The 23,594-nt window shown below is 50.9% G+C and overlaps 1 protein-coding gene across 1 annotated transcript in view; it reads left to right on the forward strand.

Moving 5' to 3' along the window:
* Nucleotides 1-23,594, forward strand: part of CNTNAP2 (contactin associated protein 2) — a 973,876-nt gene that overhangs the window by 487,827 nt on the left and 462,455 nt on the right. The window contains exon 9 of the mRNA XM_075557443.1: nt 17,891-18,040. Coding sequence (XP_075413558.1) covers nt 17,891-18,040 — 150 coding nt within the window. The remainder of the gene's footprint in view (nt 1-17,890; nt 18,041-23,594) is intronic.

The raw sequence follows: 23,594 nt of genomic DNA on the forward strand, positions 1-23,594 counted from the left end.
AGCTCGGAGGCACAAACAGGGGCCATTGATTGCGGGGCAAAGCTGCTTGACACCTGCCTCCTTGTCCAGGGGCCTGGGGAACATCCGGCAGAAGTCATGCTGGATAAATGCAAACGGTTTGTGCAAAATGCCAATGCTGCCGCGGCGCTTTGATGACCTGCTCACAGAGTCCCACTGTTCAGCTTGAATTTTCTTCTTCTTTTGATATTTCTGGTGCCCTTCGGGAAAGGGAACTTTGTCTTTTCAAAGCTGCACAAAACTTCACCAGGCAGTTTCATTGTTCGCTTTTTTGTAAAGCTAACAAAAAAGAATCATGCCTTACTTAATGAAGCTATTTATTGCTTAATAAAAGCAGGAATTAGTATCAGTAACTATTATACTCCCTTTGACCTGGTTTCAGGCTGTAGCAAGACAAGGCTCTTGCTGTGGGAGCGCCTCAAGCCTCCGGCACATGCAAATCCAATGGAATGAAGGGGCAGCATCTGTTTCACAGCCATTCCAGAAAGCTTGAATTACTAACCAGAGCTAAACCGCAAGCTCTGGAACTCCAAGGTCATAATTCTGATAGGTAACAACTGGAAGAGGCGCGAAGGAAACTGATTTGAAATCCACGATGTCAACCACCATTGCCAGTTGGCTCGAACTCCTGATGGCCCCAGGAGTGTCCGTGTGAAAGTGGGCCCCACCGGGTTGGCAACATCAGTTTTGTGGAAGGGTACCCAGGCTTTCTTCGGAGGGCCTTAGAGTGGCCTTCAACCTCCACGCTTTTGGAGAATGAATCGGTGTGGTTGCTTTAGCTCCACACATGGGTGAAGTCCTCAGAAACAGCCCCTGCTCTGCCAAGGACCACTTAAAGCAGGCAGCCGCTGCTGGCTTCTCACTCCCAAACCCCCACTCTCTGCTGCTGAACAGACTCCCACTCACCATGACCTGACAGCACAGAGCGGACCTGCCCCATAGGGGAACAGCACAGAGCAGACCTGCCCCATAGGGGTGCAGCACAGAGTGGGCCTGCCCCATAGGGGAATAGCACAGAGCAGACCTGCCCCATAGGGTTACAGCACAGAGTGGGCCTGCCCCCTAGGGGTACAGCACCGAGCGGACCTGCCCCATAGGGGTACAGCACAGAGAGGACCTGCCCCATAGGGGAATAGCACAGAGAGGACCTGCCCCCTAGGGGAACAGCACAGAGAGGACCTGCCCCATAGGGGAACAGCACAGAGCAGACCACCTGCCCCATAGGGGAACAGCACAAAGCGGACCTGCCCCATAGGATTACAGCACAGAGCAGACCTGCCCCCTAGGGGAACAGCACAGAGTGGACCTGCCCCCTAGGGGTACAGCACAGAGTGGGCCCACAGAGTGAGCCTGCCCCATAGGGTTACAGCACAGAGCGGACCTGCCCCATAGGGTTACAGCACAGAGCAGGCCTGCCCCATAGGGGTACAGCACAGAGCGGACCTGCCCCATAGGGGTACAGCAGAGAATGGACCTGCCCCATAGGGGAACAGCACAGAGCGGACTTGCCCCAAAGGGGTACAGCACAGAGCGGGCCTGCCCCATAGGGTTACAGCACAGAGTGGGCCTGCCCCATAGGGGTACAGCAGAGAATGGACCTGCCCCATAGGGTTACAGCACAGAGCGGACCTGCCCCATAGAGTGTCTGTGACTATCATCTGTACAGAAGCCGCCGGCCACAGCTTTCTCTTCAGGATCTCATGGGGTTTTCCTACCTCTGACCTTGCCGAGCGCTCAACCACTGTGCCACCAGGGCTCATTTCTCCTAATTCAATGACTCTCAATTTACTCATTTTGTTCGGGAGTGGCTGGGTTTTCTTTGCAATGTCCACCCGCTGTTTTCTCCCATGTTCACTGAGCATCAAGGTTGTTGTGAGCCGGTGGAATGAGCTCCTCATACCACCATCTTGTAGCAGTTCCACCTGGACAGGTGTCCCCAGCGTCACTCATGGGATTCCTGTTCCTGAGAAGCAGGCAGAGTCTCCAAAGTTTGGAAATGTGTTTGCCCAAAGCTTATTCTACAAAAGCTTTCTTCCAAGAAGCAGTAGATGTATTCTTCTCTAGAACCCTTCTGGGGACTTGGGTTTTGATGTCGCATGGTCTTGCACATAATGTTCAAACATGAAAGGAGTCAGCTAACGTTTTCTTCTTCACCAGAAGCCTGTTCCTGTTACAGGACAAGAACTAGTTTAGAGGATTTCTAACCCGACAGTTACCACCTGTGGAAGCCAAGATCATTGTGGTTAGGTGGTACTGACTCAGTGCCTGCTCATCATGCCCTGATGCACCACAAAAGGAGACACTGCCCGGTCCTGCGCCAGCCTCACGATCATTGTCACGTGGGAGCCCACTGTTGCAGCCACTGTGTCATCGATCCTCTTGACAGTCTTCATCCTTTTCACTGATGCTCTATTATATCAAGCACGATGTCTTTGTCCAGAGATTGGTCCCACCTGATAACCTGTTCACAGTTTCTGACATGAGGCTTCACCATTTTGCTTCTAAGGAGCGTTGTGAGTGGGACCCAAACCGAACAAATTTATTATACGCAGCACTTCAGTACTCTCCACCAAAGCTGTAATACAAAGGCATGCATCCTTCTCCTGTTTTCTCAGTTCACTTTTCAACTTTCACATGCAGATGGAGCCACTGAGGATGCTGAGACTCGATCAAGAGCACCTCAGTCCTCAGAGGAGCATCGTTGCTCGTCAGCCTTTGGAAAGGGGGCTTTTGCAGCGGAATTACCAATGCAGTGTGGCATTGGATTTCTTGACTGTTGCTTCCATAGCCATTGATTGTGGATCGAGTAAAACAAAATTTTTGACAAGTTCAATATGTTCTCCATTTATCATAATGATATGTATTGGTACGGTTGTAAGGATTTTTGTTTCCTTATATTGAGATGGAATCCATGCTGAAGTCTAGAGCCTTTGATCTTCATCGATAAGTGTTTCAACTCCCTTTGCTTTCAACAAGCAAAGTGTTTCATCTGCATGTCTCATGTTGTTAATGAGTCTTCCTCCAATCCTGATACCACATTCTTCTTCATACAGCCCAGCTTCTTAGCTCATTTGCCCAGCATAGACTGAATGGGTACGTATATTCACAGAGTGATTTAATTCATAACTACATTCCTCATGCATAAGTTCATGAATAAATTCATTAAAAGACTAACCTGTGACCCTTAACTTTTGATAAATTGAACAATCCTTAAAATACGACTAATATACTCACACTTATTGAATATATTCCAGAGAAATATATTCATGCATTTATTCATAAGAAGGCTATATTTATACTTGTTGTATATATTCAAGATGGATGTTCCTTAAAACAAGTGCCTGGCAAATTAGGGAGTTTGATTAGTTTGATGAATCAGTCATTCATCAATGGATTCTCTGGATAATTGGTTTTGAACGTCCACGTTTTAGAGAATCAATTTCTGTGAACTAACCAGGCTCTTTTCTCTCGACACTGACCTTTCTGGCCCAGAGGAGGTAGACTCCTGGTTGAGGGTGGTCAATGCCCTCTAGACCCGTGACTCAAGTCTCCCAAGGGGGAGGGTGGGCAGAGAAGTCCAGGTTTCCCCCAAACCAAGAGCTACTCCATGCGCTCCTCTGGTCGGCATGCTCTCTCTCTCTCTCTCCTCCCTGAAGGCTGGGTCTTCTGACCCCTCCTTCTGTTTCTGAGGCTGTGGCTTCACCTTGGGGAGACATGTTAGTGGGTATGAACCCTGAGTCGAACATCAGGGCGGACACAATGGGGGCACTGTGGTTTGGGAGTTTGCTTTAGACTGAGTTCGATGGTAGAAATCGGGCCTGGGACCAGCTACAGACTTCCTGTGCCAGGTCGTCGCTGCTAGCTGTCTTCCAGCTGAATCTCACCCACGGGACCTGTCATGTAACAAAGGATGTCCTGCCAGCCACATGCCATCTCTGGGGCCTTTGCCTGGCCTCAGTGTGCTGTTGGGATTTTATGCCAGTCCATCTAACTGAGGGTGTCCTTTGCCCTCACTGGCCTTCCATGATGTCCTCCACTGGCGCTTGGTCTTTCTTGATGAGCCCATGAGCTGAGATCTTTTCATCCTCACTTCTAAGAAACAGTCTACTTGTGCTTCTTCTAAGCCAGGTTTGTTTGTCCAAAGAACGCTCCCTGGAGTCTACAATATACGCATCTCTCCCTGCAAGACGACTGCTGGCATCACATGCCTCGCTCTCCTTCTGTCTTTCTGTTCCACGGCCCAGCTCAACTCCTGGGGGGGGGCAGAGGGGGGTCCAGACCACCCCCAACCCCGCCAGAACAGGCCTTGACTTACACAGTCTTTGTCGACCATGGTGCCTGCTGATACTACTCTCCTCTGAGGTTCAGACTCAACAGCAAGAAGAGTAGCCTGGGACCTTCAGGTTAATTGAGGTAGGACAGAGGCGTCTTGGTAGTTGCTGAGCCTCCAGTCTTCACTCCACCTGACTCTGCCTTCCTTCGTTCGTGTCTGGGTGACACGGAGATGAGAAGTTTAAGAAAACGAGCCCAGGAAGTCTGGAGAGGCAAATGAGGTGAAGTTAGAGAGGCATCTCCCTTTTCCGCCCTTGGGAGTGAAAACAACTTAGCGGTACTTTCCGTTCTGTGTGAGGCATCAAGGGCTTAAGAGTGCTTCATCAGTTACTCGAGGCAGAGAAAACCCTCACTTTAGAAACCAGACATAAGTTAAAAAGTGACATCACCTTTCAACGGCCTTGCGAGCGATCTAAACAGCTCCTTTGGAATTCCTTGAGGACTTTGCCTGTCTTGTCATGGTTCCTGAAGAATTGCTTTGTTCTGATGGAGTACAATCCTTGCTGAACATTGCAGGTGCCGGCTTTGCTCAAAGCAGGTGTGTTAGTGCTCAGAACTAGGTGCAGACTTCCTAAGTCTTGGGTGGCCTCTGTATACATTTTTATCTTGACTTATCTCATTAAAGATAATGAGGATTCCAATAATTTCTACATATTTAAAAGTGTCTCAATTATCGTGCAAGTTAAATTAGCTCCTGGTTTTCTTTTTATTGGAAGGAAATGCTTCCATCTATGGGTCTTAGTAGAGCTCTCTCAGGGAGGACACATCCCACCAGTTAAAGGAACAAACAAACAAATTCACGGCTATCAGGTTGATTCCAACCCATAGCCCCCCAACCCCACCTCCCCGAACAGAAGTTCAACTGCCTCTGTGAGCAGCACTGTGATTTTTACAGAAGGAGAAAACCTCATCCTTCTTCCACGGAGTGGCAGGGGAATTCAAACTGCTGGCCTTGCGGCGGGCAGGCGGAGGTTAGCCCACTAGGCCTGAGGGCTCCTCTGGAGGGTTAGAAAATGATGAATGTCTGCCTGCTGTTCGCCTTGCCACAGCATGCAGCTCTGAGCATCCGCCAACGCACACTCTCCTAGGAAAGCTCCCGCCCTGGGACAGGGGGAGAGCGGATGGCTCCCTCCGCGGCTGCGTTAGTCTGGGTAAATTAGATAAACAAATCCAGACACTCATATATGTACAGGAAAGACCTTTACATCCAAGAGTAATCATATCTTAAGAAAACCTTCCAGCCCAGTCCAGATCAAGTCCATAAGTCCAATATCAGCCCATATGTCCCGTACCCGTCTATAAAGTCCTCTTCAGACTCACGCAACACATGCAATGATGTCAAATGCAGGAAGATCACAGGCCGGTGGGTGGAAAGTCCTGTGGGTCCACTGGCAATGGAAGCATCTCAGCACTGGCCTGGGTTTCCACGTGGCTTCTCCAGCTCCAGGGCTCTGGCTGCCATCAACGTAGCTCCATGTGGCTTGTCAACTGGAAAATTTAGCAGACAGAATGTGTGCCCCGCCTCTAAGGAGGAAGATAAAAGTTCCCAAAATGCTCAGGAAGAGGCCTCAGTGGCTATGACATGATTGACAGGCTAGACTCCACCCCTTTGCTCCGATTGACAGGAGATGATGACACTGCCACACCAGCCCTGGAGCACCCAAGGGATTTCTTCAATGAAGGACAAACGCTTGCACCAACACTTGTCCTGAGATTTCCAGACTCTGGAGACTCCGCTGGTCCTATTATTTTAGAGAAGGGGCAGACTCGCCTTGTTTCAAACCAGTCAGAGAGCGCTGTCCCTTCCATGACCTGGGCCATCTCCGAGGCAGGGGGCTGTTTGCGCACAGCTGAGCGTCCCCACACGATGTTCCCGGGGTCCTACGGGAGACGCAGGGGCATTGCAGGCAGGGCCCAAGCTCCCCAGCACAGTCTTGTCCGTGGCAATCTCAGGCCAAGCGGCTCTGACTGGCCTGGAGATTTCTGACTTCTCAGATTTACAGGCCAAACAGTGCACCTTAAATTACATAACTACCTGGGAGTCCATCCAAGTGCTGGACGTCCATCAGGCCGGGTTCTGTGTTGGGCTGTTAACAAGGCAGTTCTCCCTGCTCAGGGGTCTGCATGGCTGGAGGCCACGCCACAGCAGCAGGTCTGGTGGAGCAGTGCCTTCCAACTGCTCTCCCTCCATCGCCGGCTCTCCCCACAGCCCCACAGCGTGCATGTGTAGCCCAGTGTGCTCAGGGATTCCCGAGCTGGAGGGCCCTCGGTTGGTGTTGTCGGCTGTGTCCCTGGTGGGACTCCTGACTGAGCAGGGCAGGGTTTGGTCACAAAATACCAATGCCGGGGCCAAGACACACAGGGGCATTGTGGCGTCACGAGCACTCCTCTCTGCTGGGCCCTCTAGTGGAGACCGTGAGTGCGCCCGCACGTCTATGTGAAGGTATGTGTATGCCCATGTGTATTGTGTGTGTGCATGCATGTAGGTATGAATGTGTGTATGTGCATCTACGTGTGTATATGTGTGTATTATGTAAGTGGTGAGTATATGCGTGAAGTGTGTGTATTCTGTGTGAGGGTGTGCATGTGGGCGGTATGCAAGTACAGTGTCTGTGTGACTTATGTGTATGTGTGTGTGATTGTATGTGTGTGAGTGTGTATATGTGGATGTCTGTATGTGTATTGTGTGTGCATGCACGCATTTGTGTGAATATGCGTGTAGAGATGTGGATGTGATTGCGTGTGCGGCTGCATGTGTATGTGTGAGTGTGTGTATGTAAGTGGTAAGTATATGTGTGAAGTGTGTATGTGCTTTGTGTGTGAGTGTATGCATGTATGTGAGTTGTGTGTGTGCGAGTATGTTTTGTGTGTATGTGTATGTGTGTATGTGTATTGTGTGTGCATGCATCACTCTGAATATGTGTGTAGATGTGTGTGTGCACAGCTGCATGAGTATGTGTGTATATATGAGTGTGTATATTAGTTTTGTGAGTGTGTATTTGTGACTGGGTGTGTGTGTTTGTGTATGAATGTTGTGGTTTGTGTGTAGAACACCCAACAAGACCACTTGTGTACACCACATAGGAAACCAAGGATGCGTGTACGTCAGTCTATGATAAAAACGTGAATCCTTTTAAAAATGCATGTGTGAGTATGTGGCATCTTTCAGATGCTGTGTTACTTTGAGGGGCTGTCCTAGCAGAACCCCAGGCACTGGCTTTAGAGAGGCCCAGTTGGTTCCCGGTGCTGGAGGCTGGGGTCTGAATTCAGTGTTGGACCCCAGGTGGAAGACCCCAGGAAGGCTCTGCTTTGCCTCCTTCGGTTTCAGGGGCTGCCACTGTCCTCGGCATCCTGGGCCTATAGAGCATCTCCCCCCATCCTCCTAGGGCTCTGGCTTTCCTTGTGTGTTCTCTTCATTTCTGGCTCCCCTGCTTCTAAGACGCCACTCAGGAGGCCGTGCCCTGCTGTGGTCTGACCTCAGGAACACAGCAGCCAAGTGTGCTGGAGTTAGACCCACTGCACTCTGCTATGACAACGTACCATAAAGAGAGACCCCACATCTGGGTGCAGCCCTGAGCAGTGTTTCCTTCTGTTGTGACACAGTGCTATGAGTCAGAACAGACTCAGCCACCCCCAACAAGACCATTTCCAAACCAGCTCACACGGGGTCACGCCGTCAGAGTGCCCCAGAAGCACCTGGTCCCAGTCTCTGAGCGACAGGATGAAGATGACCCAAGGCCACGGAGGGTCAGAGTGAGCCCTGTCAAAGGGACCGTGCAGGAGGGTCTGCAGAAACTAGCAACAATGGCTGTAGTACGTATTTTATAGTGTGACGTGAAAATTACAATGCCTGGGTGAACCATAAAGGCTCACACCTGAAGACAGCGCTTGAGGTTGTCTTGTCTATGCCAGGCGTGGCCGTGGGCCTTCTCTGGACTCGGGATTTACTCCTGGGGGCTCACGCGGGCGCAGTCATCCTCGTCCAGGTGCCCCCGTGGACGTGCAGGCTCACACGGTGTTCTTTTAAAGGGCTCCTTTGAAAATCAAAGGCACTTAATTCACAGTTCTAGATGGTTACTATGAAACCCCGGGTTTGAATCACATTCAGAGGGATAAAGAGAATTGCACAACACACACTTTTTTATTTTAAGAAAGCTGGTCTTAAGTTTCTTAACAATTGTTCATTTCAAACATTTAATTTATTTTATTAAAGAAACACAGAAAATGAGAAAAAGGACTCACGAATTAGCCAAATTGCCATCATTATCTCCTTTGATGGTGTGCCCATTCGTCTTGCTATGAAATACTCTTGTTTCATTTTGTCTGAAGCACTCCGGTGTCAGGAGTGGAAGTGGAGAACAGCAGGGAAACCAAGGGACCAGAACCCCAACTCCATTCTCGCCTTAGGGGTGCTGCAGGGCAGGACTCAGAGCCTCGGGGCCATGAGACACCATTGTTTCTTCATCATCAGTCTCCCCAAGAGTTTCTCCATCATCAGTCTCCCCAAGGGCTCGGTCTTCCTGTAGCTTCCTCTCAGCAGCAAAGGGACAGCGGTGGGTGCTGCATCTGGATTCCCTGATACCAGAGATCATCGGCCAGATACCCCCTCATCACAGCTCTTCTCTGCCGGCTGTCTACTCCTCAGCTCCTCTGCCGGAGCCATCAAAGGCCCAATTGCTGTGAGAGACAGGGAGCGCTTCAGAAATGACAGGAGTGTGTACACAGACACTTCCGTCTCCCTTGATGGTATAAGAGGTAAACCTCCCGAGGCCAAGACCACCCTGACAACCTCAGCGGGGCTCCGTGTGGATGGAGGGGTTCGAGGGCTGATGAGCAGCCTCGTCCTTTGTCCTTTCCTTTCCAGTAAGCGCAGTGTGAGGTGGATGACGGTTTGCCTTCATCAGATCAGATGCAGGAGGCATTACAATTGACCCGTGACGTAGGTGGAGCCAAGTCGAGTGGCAGACAGTCATCTAGTCGTGCCCAGCCTTGGGCGGCCCCGTGCTCTGTGGCTTGTGGCTTCAGCACTGCCTGCCTCTGGTTTCATCATGCAGAATGTGAGGCATGAAATGAGTAATCACTGCAATTTAGCGAAACAAAAACTGGACACTCACGTGACTTTCTTCCATTTTGGCCTATTTTTTGAGGTAGAAATTACATATGTGGATCTACAGATTATAAAACCACAGTCCCCTCTAGTTTAATGAATATGCTCTTGGTCCAAAAAAACCAGCAAGCTATGGAGCATTTTTGTTATAGGTTCCTCCTTCAAGGTTCCCTCTGCCAACTGAGGTCCCATGCCCCGCCCAGCCCCCTACGTAGCCCCTGTTCAGCCTGGTTTTGCAGTAATTGAGCCCCTTGTTGCAGCCACGGTGTGGATCCATCTCACTGAGGGTCTCCCCTTTTCCCTGACCCCCTCTGGGCAGAGAAGATGCCCTTGTCAGGGACTAGTTCCTCCTGATAACATGTCTAACGGATAGGAGATAAGTCTCGCCGTCCTCACTTCTGTACTTCTTCCAAGACAGATCTCGTCATTCTCCTGGAAGTTCATAGTACGTTCAACATTCTTAGCCAACACTCTAATTCAAAGACGTCAATTCTACTTCAGTCTTACTGATTTACGATCCAGCTTTCTCATGCAGATGATTCCACTGACAATACCACAGGGGGACTCAGAACCCTGAGTCCCGGGCAGGCAGCCTTGCTTGTCAGCCATGCGGAGAGGGGTCTGCAGCCAGTCTGCTCCACACGGACTCTTTTCTTGACTGCTGCTTCCATGGGTGCATTTGCGCAAGAGGAGATCTTTCCAAATCCTTTGCAGTTTATCACAACATCAATTTTTCTTTCTTTTCTTTTTTGTATTTCTGTTGGGGTATAAGCCACACTAAATACCATCATCTTTGATTTTCATCAGAAAATGCCTAACGTCCTCTTAGTTATCAGCAGCAAGGCTGTGTCACCTGTACCTCCGTCAAGGCTCCACAGGCCCATAAGGACGTCTTCGGGAATTCCCGTTCCCAATGTCCGTCACCATTGTTAGGATCCACACAGCCGAACACCCTTGTGTCATCAGTAAAGTTCAATCAGACCCATCTTCTGGTAGTCATTGATGTCAGCCATGAGCTCCCTGACATTGGCAGTGAGAGCCCTTATTCCGCATCCATGCCTCTCAGTGTGTGTTTGATCAGTTTCTAACATTGTTGCTTTGACTGACTCTCCTTGTATGTGAATAGATATTATCCGATCACGGACAGCATTGTACATCAAGATAGATCTTGAAATCTCCTTTTTCGCGATGAGTGAAGTGCCTTCCTCTTGAATTGGTCATCCCGGGGTAGCAAATCCTAGAGTCTATTTCACATTTCACAGTCTATGTCACCTCACTGATGCCTATGATAATGATTCCTAAATGGTCCATCTCATCTGCACAACTTCCTGTTTTCCTCGATTCCTACTCTGTACAGCCCATGCTCCAATGACTGATAGATGCTGGCAGTCGTTTTTCTCATTTTCAGTTTTGACCCATCAACAATTGGAAGTCCTAAAAGCTTTACTCCATGGTCATTCTACTCAACTCTGCTCTGAGGAGACATTCTGCCCTAGTCGTGTCTGACTGCCTTCCAACCGTAGAGGCTCCTCCTTCAGCATGGCGTCTGACCACACTCTGCTTCTATTCATAAGTTAGATCACCAAGTCTTTCTTCTTCATGTGCCTGAGTGTGGGACTTCCACGGAAACCTGTCCACTATGGCTTATCAAATTCCAGTGGCATAGCTCCCAGACCACAGCAACATACAAGCCACTGCGGCATGACAGACTGACAGAGCGGGGGGGATTTTATACAAACGGATCCACCTGCCACCTTTTGTCTCCAGACTCTTCCGTTCAACCCATGGTTTCAACGCACACTCATCCTGTTGCTTGTATAAGAAGCACATCTTTGGTCTGTGTGTTAGTCTGGGTAGACTAGAGAAGTGAATTCATAGACAGTCATATGTGTGTAAGAAAGAGCTTCATATAAAGAGTAATTGTACATTATGAAAACATCCCAGCCCAGCCCAGGTCAAGTCCACAAGCCTGATATTAGCCCATGTGTCTGAGACCAATCTAAAAAGTCCTCTTAGTCTCACAAAAGACATGCAATGATGCCAAATGCAGGAAGATCACAGGCCAGTGGGTGGGAAGTCTTGTGGATCCAGTGGTGGTGGAAGCATGTCAGTGCTGGCAGGGGTTTCCACACGGCTCCTCTAGCTTAGGACACTAGCATAACTCCATGTGTCTTGTCAACTGCAATGTCTCCCAGGGAGTCAACCTGTGTCCTGCCTACAATGAGCTACTTTATCTCCTTAGTGCCTCCAAATGAGGTCATTAAGCTTTAATCTGATTGACAGGATAACCTCTACCACTTCACTTTTAAGCCTCAAATTGACAACAGATTATGTAACTACCACAGTCTGAGAGCTAGCTTCTTATCTGAACAGACACAGTGTGGTTATACAGTTACTGCCACTTAAGGACTGTTAGACCTAACTCCCCTGAACCACTCTGGTACATGCATTTTGGGTAAAACATGTTTATTTTGTCCAGTAAAATGTTGGTGAGGGTCATCAGATCAGTGAATATTTAAATTTATAAGGGATTCGTGGATAGTTTTTCAAAGTGAGTGCACAATCTTGCACTTCCAACAGCCAAGTCTAAAATTCCAATGGCTCCACTTGGTGACCAGTCCTTAAATATTAATGTATTTTTTAGCAAGTTACTGTAAAAAGGCTTTTTGTGTGGTTTAAGCTTCCCTGATGATTAATAATCTCAAGCACTTCATGTGCTTCTGTTATGCATGCATCCTTATTTGGAAGCAGATTTTAGCTCATTATGGGTATTTTTTGTGTTTGGGAAGGTTATTTTAATAAATTCATATATATAATATTTTATCCTAATCTGTCTTCCTTTGGAGTTTTTTGAAGCCATATTTATTGATGCATGGGCATTGCTCATTTGGATGATGTCTAATTCATCAAGTGCTTGGTGCAGGCGATGGACAGTGAGAGAGAGCATGAGTTGACCTGGTGGCTGTGCGGATGGACTCAGGCATGGGGACAACTGTGAGGATGGGGTGGACTGGGCAGTGTTTGGTTCTGTTGTTCATGGGGTTGCACTGGGTCAGAAGGACTCAGTGACCCCTAACAACATCGATTATGGAAGGAGGTCACCCTAGCAGCACACACAAAGGGGCTCTCAAGCTGCTCGCCCAGGAGCCTATTCAACTCACAGCAGCCTTTCAGAACACGAAGATCGCATTCCACAGTGACGTTCAGTCTATAACCAAACTCAATCGTTAGCTCACCACCACTGAGTCCATACCGACTCACAGTGACCCCACAGGACAAAGCAGAACTGTTCCTCTGGATGTCGGAGGCTGTCATTCTTCCAGGAAGCAGACAGCCTCATCTCTCTCCCAAGAAGCAGATTGTGGATCTGAATTGAGGACCTTGCTGTTAGCAACTTAAGAAATGACCCACTATGCCACCTGGGCTCCTATACACAATCATACCACCGGGCAATTGTTTAGCTTTAAGGGACAAAATGAGTATTTCAGCTGCCCTATCTATGCACCTTTCTCGGAGCCCCAGTGGCATAGTGGGTTATGTGTTGGGCTGCTAACAAGGTCAGCAGTTCAAAACCACCAGCCATTCCTCAGGAGAAAGATGAGGCTGTCTACTCCCCAAAAGAATTACCATCTCAGAAACCCAGGGAAGCAATTCTACCCTATCCTATGAGGTCTTTATAATTGAAATCTACTGAATGGCAGTGAGTGAGTGAGTGAGTGAGTGAGTGAGTGAGTGAGTGAGTGAGTAAATATGTTGGTAGATGAATGAGTGAGTGAGTAGATGGATGAATGAATGAGTGATTGAATTAATGGATGAGTCAGTTAATGAGTGACTAGATGGATCAGTGGATGAGTGGGAAAGTGAATGGATGAGTGAATGAGTGAATGGAGGAGTGAGTAAGTGAGTAAATGGATGAGTGGATGACTGAGTGAGTGGATGAGTAAATGGATGAGTGGATGACTGAGTGAGTGGATGAGTGAATGGATGAGTGAGTAAATGGATGAGTGGATGACTGAGTGAATGGATGAGTGGATGACTGAGTGAGTGGATGAATGAATGGATGCATGGGTGAGTAAATGGTTGAGTGGATGACTGAGTGAGTAGATGAGTGAATGGATGCATGAATGAGTAAATGGATGAGTGGATGACTGAGTGAGTGGATGAGTGGATGGATGAGTGAGTAAGTGAGTAAATGGATGAGTGGATGACTGAGTGAGTGGATGAGTGAATGGATGAGTGAGGCAGTCAGTGATGCAGCTTTCTGCCCATTCTCTCTGGCCACGATTGTGTTTATAAGATAAATTAAATTAGGACATAGAAATGAGAAAAATGATAGCAAATTAGACACAATCCTTATTTATATGGTTAACATAACAAGTAGCACATATTGCCCTGTGGAGGGAACTTCAAACACTGGGGATGGGATTTAAAGGTCAAGGGCACTGGCACTGACCTGTTGGAAGCCCCCATGTGGTTGGTGGCACCGTCAGTCTGGACTCCCAGGTGCAGGGCATCTCGGGGCAAGGCTGCCCCGTCGTCTCCTCCACTGTCACTGTAGAGAAGGAGATTCACAGGTCTCCTCTCAGGGGGGGCTGTTGGGTTCTAACTGCCAACCTTTCCGCTAGCAGCCAAGTACTTAACCGCTGTGCCACCAGGGGTCCCTGTAGTCCTTCCCCCTTTGGCCTTCCCGGCACACTCTGGTCACTGGCGTCTGATGACTTCTGGAAGCCAGTGTTAGCGCACCAGGGAGCATTCTCACTGTCATGATGAATTCATAGTCTCAAAAATGGTTCTCCCACGACTGAATCTTGAGCAAAAGACGTAAGACTCGTCACTGTAATTCCTTCCGACGCCTTTTCTAGCAGATGCTGCATCTTGGTTTGCTGCTCTACTTTAAATACTTTCTTTTCCTTCCATATGCATGAAGCTCCTCTTTTCTTCTTGTCTCTAATAAGAGTAACATCTGTTTCTTCTTGTTCAATCAAGACAGCCACCTCAAGAGCCTTACTTTAAAAATAATGCCATTAAGAGGCAGGCAGGAGAGAATGGGTTTCATTAACAGCGCACATTTACATACTGAACGAGCTCTGCTGACAATTATAAGTTGGGGAATGTTAGAGAAGATATTCGGAATGAATTTTGCTTTGGAAAAAAATTAAGACTGGGAGCTAGAATGTGGTTCCTTCTTCCGCACAGATAACAGCCTTCCAAACACTTAGCGGAGGCTCTAAGCTTCCCGGCAAGGTTGCTAAGCGTTGGAATGGGCTGGGTGGTGAGCAAGGACCACCAGGTGCCCATACGCAACGTCGAGATTGGTGTCGTTGGTGCTCGGTGGCGTAGAATCAGTGCTGACCACATACGCAGCAGGGCAAAACACTGCCCGGCCCTGAGCCCCTCTGTGAATGCTGTCATGTTTGCGCCCATTGCAGTTGCCGCCATGTCGACCATCTAGTCATGGTCTTTTTTATATTTGCTGAACCTCTGCCAAGTATGCTGTCCTTCTCCAGGGGCTGGTCCCCACCGCCACTACCCCCACCCCATAACATGTCATGGTGCATGACATGCCGTCTCGACATCCTTCTAAGCAAGGGTCATTTTGGCTGCTGCATTTCTTCCAGCACTGATTTGTGTGTTCTTCTGCCGGTCCTCACTATAGTCAATGTTCTTCACCAACACCGTCGTTCAGATTCGTCAGTTCTTCTTGTCATCCGCATTCTGATACACGTGTGTGTGTGTGTGTGTGTGTGTTAGGCATAAGTAATTCACAGCTTTAACTCTAGTAAGTGAACCACTCAGTGACGTTAAGTGTGCGCACCATGTTTCGGAACACTTTCCACTCCATGACCCAAAGCCTGACGTCCTCCAAAGAGGATCTCAGTGCCCCTGAGCAGGAAAACCCATGCCCTGGTGGCTCACTCACCCATCGGGAAGGGTGGTCCCTGTGCACTTACAGGTTATAGGGTCAGAAATGAAAGCGTGACCTAATGTGGGAGGTTTGTGTTGCCCCCTTTGGGATATGCATCTTTGGCACTAGTGTCCCTGTCGAGCTAAGCCCACTCTGGAGGAGCCCCAAACCCACCTGCGAGGACCCATCATCTTCAGAGATGCACAGGGTGCTCCAACAGCCATGGGTCAAGCTACCTGTCTGATCTGGGAAGAAGCCAGGCTTCCTGAGAAGCAGCTCTGCAGGTGGACCAGCAGCAGGGGGCTTACACTGCAGTGGCCTCTTGCCTGTCACCTGATCTCTGACCTCAGGAGTTGTTTTCCGGTGACATTTTCTGGGAGGCTCAAATGAAGTCACACAGTTGCAGAGTGGCCAGTGGCCAGCTGGGTGGCAGTACGTCTATGCGAGCTTTCTCACCCCGGGCGATGAGCTGGAGGCTGGCCGGGGGGAGCTGCAGGCTGCAGCTGTGCCCCTGCCCATGAAGATGGTCTAAGGAGGCCAGTTTTCCTTTGTGCTGTTCCCCCGAGCCCTCGGGTCATCCTCGCCCCCGTTAGGGAAGAGCGCCACGATAGCTTGTCACCTGCCTTTATTGGGTTCCTGTCACTGATGGCAGAGCCAGGCCTGGCGAGGACGCACAGGAAATGAAATGGGTGGCCATGTCTGTGTGAGCCCAGAGGTGCAGCAGCGACTGTGGGTGGTGAAGGGGTCTGGTTTCTGTAGCAACTCAGTTCATGGGGAAAATAAAGTAACGTCATGCTCTTAATCTAATCGGAATAGCAGACTTTAGTTGTTTGTCACTGTACACAATTCAGTTGGTGGTGCCATAGTTACAAAGTAACGGTGTGGTGTAAGTTTCCATGCAGAATTCCAGGCAGACCTGCTGGTCCACCACCGCTCAGAGATCTCCTCTGGGAATGGGAATGTTCACAACTAGATTTAAGGTTGAACCTTGGTAAAGGAACCCTGGTGGCATAGTGGTTACAAGTTGGGCTGTTAACCAAAAGGTCAGCAGTTCAAAACCACCAACGGCTCCTCAGGGGAAAGAGGAGGCTGTCTAATCCTATGAAGTGTTACAGCAGCGGCTCTCTATCTGTGGGTCGTGACCCCTTTGGGGTGTCCAAATTCATAAAAGTAGCAAAATTAGTTATGAAGTAGCAAAGAAAATAATTTGTGCTTGGGGTCACCACAACATGAGGAACTGTATGAAAGGGTCTCAGCATTAGGAAGGTTGAGAACCACTGTGTTACAGTCTGGGAAACCCCCCCACCCCAGGGGCAGTTTACCCTGCCCTTTAGGGTCACTGTGCATTGGGGTTGGGGTTCCTGAAAGGAGGAGATCCTAGGATCAGATGTTAGATGGCACTGCCTGGCAGGCAACAGCAAAAGTGCAAGTCAGGGCCCCCCAGCGGCTGTGGTGGTGCATGGCTGACTCCGGGCAGCCCAGTGCCCAACAGAATGGGGTTGATGTCATCCACAGGGTTTTTGATCGGCTGCTTTTTGGAAGCAGATCCACCTTCGTTTGAAGCCTTCACCGAAACTCATCCAGTGTCGTCCTAGTAACGCACCAACCTCCAGGGACAGAAGGTGGTGGCTTGACGGGGGTACCCTGGCTGGGAACTAAAGCCAAATCTTACACACAGGAGGCGGAATCGTGCGAATGAGCCGCCCCGTTCTCCATCATTCTGCAGTCGCTCATACTGAACACAAACCTTAAACGCTTGTCTGCATTGAGAACAGTCTACCACTCTGTATCCCTGCCCATAGGTGCTTGCCTTGGCCACAGAGAGGCACCCCCGTTGGCGTGGGAGGTGTTGGGGTAGCTTCCAGCGTTTGGAAAGATGGTCTGTTCCCTCCTAAGAGGGGTTCCCTTCTCGGGGAGCAAGTGTGCTGCTCTGTGCGTCTCAAGGACTCGTGAGTGCAACTGACCTCCAGCTCTTGAGCTCTGCAGGAGATGTGGCCCAGACGGGTCAGTGCTCAGCTGCTCACCCAAGCCTGGACATTCAAGTCCACCCAGTGGCCGCCCCTTAAAGCCCTTAGGGAGCGCAGTTCTGTGCAGACACACAGGGATCACCAGGAGTCAGAGTGGACTTGGCAGTCACATGTAGTTACTGAGAGAGGACAAGGGCAGACACAATGGGGAACACAATCGTAGACTCAAGAGAAGCTTGTGACCCCCGCTGGGCATCCATTTGCCTATCTGAGAGTGGGCTCCAGCAATGCCCTCCAGAGGTAACATTAAAGGCAGTAGCCATCAGTTAAAATAACTCAGCCCCCCCACCCCAGAGCCTCACCCAGGCCCCTCTTTCCCGGGGTGCACAGGGCCAGTTTGGTGCATGGCTTCCCTTTGCTGGGCAGCCATGCCTTCTGGAGATAAGGCAAGTGGCATTTATCCGTGCTGACGCCCACAGCCCTGGCTCCTCCCGGTAGAGAGAATAACTTTTCCCTGGGCCACCGTGACACTGGACACCCATTTTTCATGTCGTCCTCCAGGTTCAGGGCTGAACAACGGGCAGTGGCATGAGGTGCGGTTCCTGGCCAAGGAGAACTTCGCGGTCCTCACCATCGACGGCGACGAGGCCTCTGCCGTGCGCACCAACAGCCCCCTGCAGGTGAAGACTGGGCAGAAGTACTTCTTTGGAGGTAAGGACGTCACCTGCGCACTGTCAGGTTCTCCAACACATGGCGGGGCGGCCTCTCCCCTGAGTCCGTACGGGGTCGGGGAGAAGCCCATGGGTCCCAGAAGCCTGACTCCCAGCAATGAGGGAGTGAGGCTCTCAGAAACCCGCGGATCAGGCAGCTCTGCACTAAGGGTCGGCGAGAGTGGCAAAGAGTTTGGAGTTTGGAAGAGCACACCTGGGTTCTGCTGGCGTATTGGGTTAGGTGTTGAGCTGCTGACAAGGAGACCAGCAGGTAGAAACCATTGTCCCAGCAGCTTCCTGCCTGAAAGATGAGTCTTTCTGCTCCTGTGAATACTTCCAGACCCCCCTTCCCCCTGGGGGGAGGGGGCGCATTCTACTCTGTCCTGTGTTGGTGGAGGGGCGTGGGAAAGCGCTCGGTGGTAGTGAGATGTTTGGGAAGAACACATCTGACTGTGTCCAAAAGCACTCGCGGCGGCAGCCCCGTGTGTTCCCTCACTGGGAGCAAGAGATTCTAGCGGAAGACGAGATCCTGTCCTCTTTAATCATTGTATCGAAGTGCCAGATGTGTCCCTAAGACGCGTCTACCTGCTGTGAAGTTGCCTTCCCCATTCTAAATCATCCCATCCAGGCACTAAACCAACGCACCCCATCTGCAGAGACTTGGGGTTAAGCTCTGAAACTTCTGTGTGTACATTTGCTGGCCTCTCAACGCGTTGCTCTTCAATCCAATGTCTGATTGCAAGGGGGTTTCAGAGAGTTACTGGGTAATACAGTGAAAAGATTGTGGGGGTTTTCCACGTGCCTTTCAAAGCCCCTCCCATTCACTCTTGCCCCACCCCCAACCCAGCATGTTTCTAATATTCAAATATCTATCTATTCTTACAAATATTTATTAATACACCTTTTTTAGTTTTAGCCAGGTAAGCCTGTATGAGAGCTGGCTGGCGAGGAGCCTCCTCTCAGTGCAGAGATGCCTCCCACTCCAGTATGTGGCCCCAACCCTGATAAAACCCCAGGAAGGCAGATGAGGAGCGCAGACAGGCAATGGGCAGGCAGACCACACGTTTGTGACTGTGTAGAAGAAGAAACAGAGGCTCCAGCAGACTCCCTGCCAGGTTCCTGATGTGGAGCCAGCCATGGTGTTCAAGACATCTGACCACCAGCCCAGGGCATCCCCTCCCCTGGACCCTGCTCTCCCTCCATGACAACAATACCCCATTGAGTGACAGCCCAGAGACAGAGCCTTCAAATTGCACGACTTCTGGGACCACTGACAGTGGTGGGAGATAAATTGGCGTGGTGATAACATGCACCTAATCAGTATTTGGTAAGGGCTTGGAAGTCGGGTGAGATGTCTGGGAGTGAGTCAGCAGGGCCTGAGACAGGAAGGAGAAGCCCTGGTGACGTAGCGGTTTCATGTTGGGCTGCTAACTGCAAGGTCAGCAGTTCGAAATCACCAGCCACTCTGGGAGAAAGACGGGATACTCTCCTCCCATCCAGAGTAGGGCAGGTCTATCCTGGCGTAGAGTGGAGGCCTGGGTTTGTTTTGTTGCATTGGTTTGGTTTCCATGACAGGTTGCCAAACTACCCAATGGGCACACTACTGTCCCCGAGATTGCAGATCTAACCGGATGTGGCTTGTTTGGTTGGCGGCCGTCATTGTTGCTATGTGCAGGAAATGGCACACGGGGGTGTCTGAGGCCCAGGTCTCCTAGTTCAAGGCCTGAGGCCAGTGTTATCTCCCTCCAGGCAGAAGGGTGAGCACAGAGTGGTCATCAGGAACCTCCGGGATGGAGTTCATGGAGGGAGGACCCCTACTCGCTATCAGTTAACAAACGTGGGAGCAGAGCCCCAGTGGTCTGGGGACATGGGCTTCCTCTGGGGTTGAGGATAGCCTGGGACCCCGTGTTTCCACAAGTGGGCCATCCTGCCCCGTGTTGTTCAGACTCTGAGGGAGGGGGCACTGGAGGGATCCAGGGAGCTGTGAAAGCAGACCCCCTGCATGATGGGCTACAGTACAAACAGCCTTTACAAAAGGCCAGGGTGGGGAGGGGACTGATGTAAGGTGGCAGTAGGACAAATGACTTTAGGAGCCTCGGGACGGGGGCCTAGATGGAGCAAAGGCTGAATGATCACCAAAAAGGAAAGGTTGGAGGTTCAAGTCCCCTAGAGGCCCCTCAGAAAAGACCCCTCCACCCTTCTCTGCACAGTCAGAGCCTCAGAGAGGACCCCTGCCATTCTCCCCACTGTAAGAGCCTCAGAGGACCCCTCCACCTAGCTAATTTCCCCAAAATTAGTCCTGACACCCACCCTGGAGCTCAGGGTTCCTCTGACATCCCAGGACTTCCGTTGTCAAGGGCAAGGCGCCCATTGACCTAACCAACCCTGGACGCTGGTCAATTCTGACATGTGGCCAACCTGCCAACGGTAGGGCATCTGATACTGCACATCTCTGTGGGATCACGCAGCCTCCTCTCCCTCCTGTCCAGGGGTGCCCAGTTTGTGGCACCGCGGGGCTTAGCCCGCAGCACCGGAGGGCTCCCGCTTGGCAGTGAGGCAGGGGAGGATGACTGAGAAGAGCTCCTGCCGCTGCGGGCGTGGCACACACAGGAAGGACGCTTGAGCGTCATTTTTGCCACATCAAGTGGTACCCAGGCTGATGGTTCACTCCAAGGTCCCCGCGTGGCTGTGAAGCCTGGGCTGCTGCGGGTACGGGGTGGGGGGGAGGGGGCGGCCAAAGCTCTGGTATCAGTTTCAATTAGCCCTCATCCTCCCCTAAGCTTTTTATAACAAGTGTTTTTGACTCCCCAAATTGAGTCATGTAAGAACACTATGGGAGCATGTCTGAGGAGAGTCTGGTGGCTCTGTGAATTAAGCATCCGGCTGCCAACCAGACGGTGAGCCGCTCTGCAGAAGAAACGTGGGCAGAGTGCTTCCAGGAGAGCTGCAGCTTCAGCTCCATGGGGCAGGGACCCCAGGGGATATCTGCCCTGCCCTGTGGGGTCGCCAGTCTCCAACCATGTTGTCCCCAGTCATGGCTCTCGCCTTACCCCAAAAGCTCAAGTCAACACATTGCCACCAAATGTGACCTGGCCGTTCCCCAGAGCAGTCCGAGGGTTCTGGAAGCGGATGATGCTTGCTGCCCTGGGCTTTGCCGAGAAGGGCCTGGTGGAGCCCATGGGAAGGAAGGGTGAGCAGGAGAAGAGGGGTCACCAGAGGAGCCTGTAAGCCTGGCTTTGAGCTCCGGTAGCTGGCCAAGGTTGGATGGGAAGTGAGGTTGGCTTTGTGAAGGCCAAGAGCCCACCAGCTTCTGACCACGATCCCGTCCAGGAAGGTCTCCTGGTTCCTCCCTGGAGCGATCAGCATCCCGATCCTTAGCATGGAGCCTTAACCCTTTCATCCCTGTCGCCTTGAGGAGGGCTAGATGGGCTTGCCAACTGCCAGGCAAGCATTTCAAGCCCTCAGAGAAAGGCAGCTGTCTTCTGCTCTCTTAGAGAGTGACGGTCTCAGGAAGCTGCAGGCGCAGCTCTGCCCTGTCCTGAGAGGCCGCTGTGAGCCGGCATCAACTCCCCCGTGAAGGCAGGAGTCCCTGTGTGCCTCTGTGCTCTGCCACCGCGAGGTTGAAACAACCCTTGACACCCTACGCCCTTCCAAGGTGCAGCCTTGCAGCCCCGCTCAGGGTCCCTCAGGATACGGGGGTGTCATGGGTAATGTATAAGCTGTGGATCGCAGCCCAGAGCCTGACCCGCGGCCTCACCAGGCCTCCTTAGAAGACCTCACTGTTCCCTGAAGGAGCATCTCTGGTTTTTCCTCACAAGGATTTAACGGAATCTTATGTTTATCTCTTAAGCTGATGCAGCCCCTTAGAAAGGCCCGTTTTCTAAGTTGATGGTTTGTTTATCAGAGAAAAAGATCTTTTCAGCGACCTCTCTGGGGCCCCACTATAAGCTGTCTTTTCCGAGCAGAGATAGGCGAGCATCGCAGGTGCCCCCGCCCCTCAGTTCTCAGTGGGAGGCAGCTGCCGCCAAGGGGGCTCTGGCACTCGGTGGCCTTTTAAACAGGACAGCGCTGCCCAGGCCTGTGCTACCCTGAAGGGTGGGTTAAACCTATCAACTGCCCCCGACCTGCCATTTGTGAATGGTGTTTATTGTGATTAGGTGACACTGGGTGAATTCCAACCGGCAGGGACCCTGTGCCGGCAGAAGCACACGCCACCCTCCTGATTGTCCCCACGCCCGAGCCCACTGCGGCAGCTACGGTGACAGTCGTCTTCCTCTTGTCCACAGCCCTCCACTTCAGAAGGAGGAAACGTTGAGGAAAGCTCCAGACTGCGCAGGATAAAGGACAAGGGGGAGGGAGGTATGGGCCCCCTGGCCTGCTCCCCATCCCACAGAGGAGGAGATTGGTCTATGCAGAAGTTTGGACACTTGCCCAGCGCTGCAGACCAGGCAACGGTATTAGGCGGGGTTCACACTGTCCATCAGGCTAGAGGATCCCCGGGGACATGTTAATGAAATATTGGGCTACAGCAAGGTCGATGGTTCAAAACCACCCATTTCCCTGTGGGCAGGAGAAGATGGCTCTGGTTCTGGCACCCACGGGGGCTGTCCCCCTCCATTCTCAGTGGCACAGGGAGTCGATCTGATTCCAGGGCAGAGGATTCAGTCCTAAGCGGGTGACCGGAAGGAAGGGACTGATGTCCTGCTCCCCAGCAAGTTGGTTTGTGCTTCTTTCCATCCACTCCCCTTTGGGGCCGGGTCTGCCTTAAAGATTTACATATCCACAGGAATGCACGCTGAGCCCCTGTGTCTTGCAGAATGGCCTAGAAGCCCCCTTTTCCCTGGGAGCTCTCAGCAATCACAGTTAGGAGTTTCATTTGATCTTTGGTTGTTCTCTTTCATACAAAGAACAAGGGGACAGCCTTAGGAAAGGGATTTGCTTGCCATTTGATCTTCATGAAGAAATTACACATAATTAACTTATTTTGTTTTTGGTGAGTTGCTAATTAGGCGCCATGTTGAGATTCCAAAGGATTAATCTCCAGGCTTCCTGCGTGGGAGGCAGATAGATCCAGGATCACAGAGAAAGCAGCCTTGGAGCTCTGGGCCCTGCAGAGAACGAGCAAATGAGAGAGGAGAGCAAGGAGGCCCATCTCTCAAAGCAGCCAGGTCCAAGCAGAAGGGCGGCATTTCTTCAGTGAGGAAATGGTTTCCTTCCCAATACTCATTTCTTCTCAGAAATCAATGGATCATCTCAAATGTCTCCTAATATCTGCAGTTTGCCAGCAAGGATGTAAAGCAAAACTTGCTGACCCCCACCTGCTTTTTAACCTTTGTCCTGAGAGGACACTGTGGATTATGTCCCCAAATATGTGTCCCTCTAGCTGGACCAGGGTTCTCTGTGACTTGGCAGTTACGAATGATGTAATTTCGCAGTTAGGCTGTGGTGTCAGCAACCCCCAGGATGTGGTGTCATGTGAGCAGCCCCCGCTGGTCAGGGGGTGAGGGTCTCAGCTCTGGTCTCCTGAGGGGAGGCTGCTCTGGGGAGTGGCCCCG

Source organism: Tenrec ecaudatus, chromosome 9 (assembly GCF_050624435.1).
Source record: "Tenrec ecaudatus isolate mTenEca1 chromosome 9, mTenEca1.hap1, whole genome shotgun sequence".
Lineage (NCBI taxonomy): Eukaryota > Metazoa > Chordata > Mammalia > Afrosoricida > Tenrecidae > Tenrec > Tenrec ecaudatus.